This window comes from Bidens hawaiensis, unplaced genomic scaffold (assembly GCF_021521415.1).
Source record: "Bidens hawaiensis isolate Kalapana, Puna unplaced genomic scaffold, B.hawaiensis_p1.1 tig00051472_1, whole genome shotgun sequence".
Classification (NCBI taxonomy): domain Eukaryota; kingdom Viridiplantae; phylum Streptophyta; class Magnoliopsida; order Asterales; family Asteraceae; genus Bidens; species Bidens hawaiensis.
Window position 1 is genome coordinate 15,277 of NW_027499238.1, and position 2,870 is coordinate 18,146.

At 36.7% G+C, this 2,870-nt stretch overlaps 1 protein-coding gene across 1 annotated transcript; it reads right to left on the minus strand.

Annotated features, from left to right (window-relative positions):
* Nucleotides 1-1,415: 1,415 nt before the first annotated feature.
* LOC143599088 (uncharacterized) lies at nt 1,416-2,601 on the minus strand. Its single transcript, XM_077077135.1, has one exon. The coding sequence runs from the start codon at nt 2,525-2,527 to the stop codon at nt 1,448-1,450; it is 1,080 nt and encodes a 359-aa protein (XP_076933250.1). The 5' UTR covers nt 2,528-2,601; the 3' UTR covers nt 1,416-1,447.
* Between the last annotated feature and the right edge of the window lie 269 nt (nt 2,602-2,870).

Below are 2,870 nucleotides of genomic sequence, written 5' to 3' on the forward strand. Positions count from 1 at the left end.
AAAAGTATGGTTAAACTTAGTTAACCGTACGTTTGTTAAATGATGAGCTAGTTAAACCCTACTGTCTACGTGGCAGTAACACAACACTGATATGACAATATAACTAGCTTTTGCTAGTTAAACCTAGCACACATAACACACAGCTTAAAGCTAATATTTTATTCTACAATTGTGATGTAAACGTTTTAAATAGGTTGCATAACCATTACATCAAATATAAACACACCATCGCTATCTATAAATAATAATCACATGATTTCAATACCATGAAGTCATTAAAATTTTATGGTTTTTATACCATAATAGTAGCCTATGTTTTTTAAGAAATAAGTAGGTTAATTACCTCAAATTGTATCCATCAAGATAATACATACTTAAATGCCATAACAAAAGCTAAAAATCTAATTGTAAGCATCTAAAGGAATTTTATAAGACTTTGCCAAGTTATATAATAGGTGTTAGTGTCTTACCAATTATATCCTATCAAATTTCTATCCTCAAATTTTTATTTAAGCACAAGAACCTATTATCAAAAAAACTCTCGGTATAACACTGGTAATAACTAGGATTATCTTTTTTAAGCATAAGAGCCCATTATGTGAAAACACCTACCAAAACACTAGCACTTATCAAAACACTGCTAACACATTGCACAATAGTGAAAATAACTAAGACGGTGAAAAAAAGTTAACCCTTAAGAGAGGGTCATGCTCCAAGAAATAAAGACAAAAAGTGATCAACAAAACTAAACTTCAATTCATTTTTCTGCTTAATAAAACATTCACAGCCATGCCTTTAAATAGTCTTACAAAATGAAACTACCTAGTACACGCACTAACCGACTAACATAAAATAACAAAACAATTAATGATAACATGAATTAAGGAATATTCAAGATGTGGGAAGCGTGACTAGTCACTAAAGGAATCAAGTGTTTACCGCTACATTAATTTGGGAAGTTTTCTATCCTCAATTTTATAAAACAAGATTGCATCTATCAATCGACAAGTACCCTATATTCAAACAAGATTGTATCTATCAACCAACATGTACCGTAGATTCGAAACAATGTCAATGTACCGTATATTCTAACAAGATCGCATCGGTCAATCAGTATGTTTAGTATACCATATATATGAACAAGATATCACTAATTAAAAACTACTTATGAGATTAATAATAGGTCTCAAATATATTTGGAAATGAGTGTATATATCATTCAAGTTAACTATATCAAACTCAGATTTAAACGACAAGTCGACAACTAATTTTTTTTTACAAAACTAACTAAAAAAACATTTTCTTATTTTGTCTTAAAGAACATTCTATAAAGCCTCAACAGCATAAACAGAATACAAAAATTTCAAAAACGTAATTTACATATAACTTTAGTTTAAACTCATTACCTTGTTGCTATAGAAAAACTGCTCTACATACACGTTATGTTTTACTCCGGTGAACGTTGACAACCGCCAGGAAGAAGAAACTTAAACCTTTCTGCGTTTTCTATCACGTACGCAGGAAGATGAACTGCAGAAGCCGACCGAGGTACTGACCCCATCTTTCCAATCAAACTCTTAAAGCTATATTCCTCCGGTAACATATCATAAAGATCATCCCCACGACAAATCTTCCTCTGAATCCTCGTATAATCCAAATACTCCTTTTTCTTCACTCGATCCGCATGACTGTACGCCGTCATCTTCGTCACGAACTCACTCAAATGTCGAAAACAAAAGCTGCAATGCCACCCTGCATCGGAAAGAATAGTATCCGTCTGGCGGGAGTGGCGGTAGCTCGTCCACCGGCTATATATATGCGCCGTGGCCCGCCAGCTGTTGTAATCGACCGGGAACTCAAACGAGTATACATAGTTTCTCATTTCAAGATGCAATACAGTTGGCAAACCGTCACACGCCTGTAGAAGCTTAACCGTGTGGGAGCTTGGGATCTCGTCGGTATCGGAAACGATCAAAAGATCACCGTCAGAGATTCCTGACCGTCGGATCAGCTCGTTCATAATGCTCCGGTGATGTGATTCTATTAAAAAAGGGCCAACTGGGTCAACGGGCAGTTGAAGAGGGAGCTGACCGTAAACGATTTTATCCTCAGCAAAAGCAAAACGGGCACGGTTCAAGTCAAAGGTGAGGGGTTTGGGCATGCCAGTGAATGTCATGTTTGATTCGAGAATAATGAATTTGGTGACGTAAGGGTACAATTCACGCCATCTGATCTCAAGCAAGTCTAGCTCGTTGTTGAATAGGATCGCGTCATAGACGTTTCGCGGTTCGGTGGTTAAGGACCATCCATGGAGGTTGCATAGGTTGTTGATGGTGGTGTTTTCGGCATAATAGTGTGGGATGTACTCGAATGGAGGGGGTGGTGTGTCCCAGAGTGGGCGGAAGAATGAAGTGATGTTTTGGGTATGGTCGAAGATGGATAGAAAGGAAATGGTGACGAGAATAACTATTATAAGGAATGTGTATTTAGTGATTGCTCGTCTAGTGACACATCGCCGTGAGTACATCCTGTTGAAGAAGGCGATACTGGCTGACCCCTTACGATCTGCAAAACAATAAATACTCTCATTAGCTATTGTTCTATTGACATACTATATCATTCTACTTTACTTTGAACTTAACACGTAACGCGTTGCATTCAAAACTTCTATAAGTATCATACTTTGCCTTTTATTAAACTTTTTTTATTTAGTTGCTACGTTTTAATTTCACCGGTAGTCCTTTCCAAGTAACAAAGTTTTTTCCAAAGAACAAACTCGCCGCTGGCCATGACAACAATTGCCATTAGTAACAAAACTCTATACAGGGCTAATTGCCACGACCATCGGAAAGCTTACTCATTGTAAAACT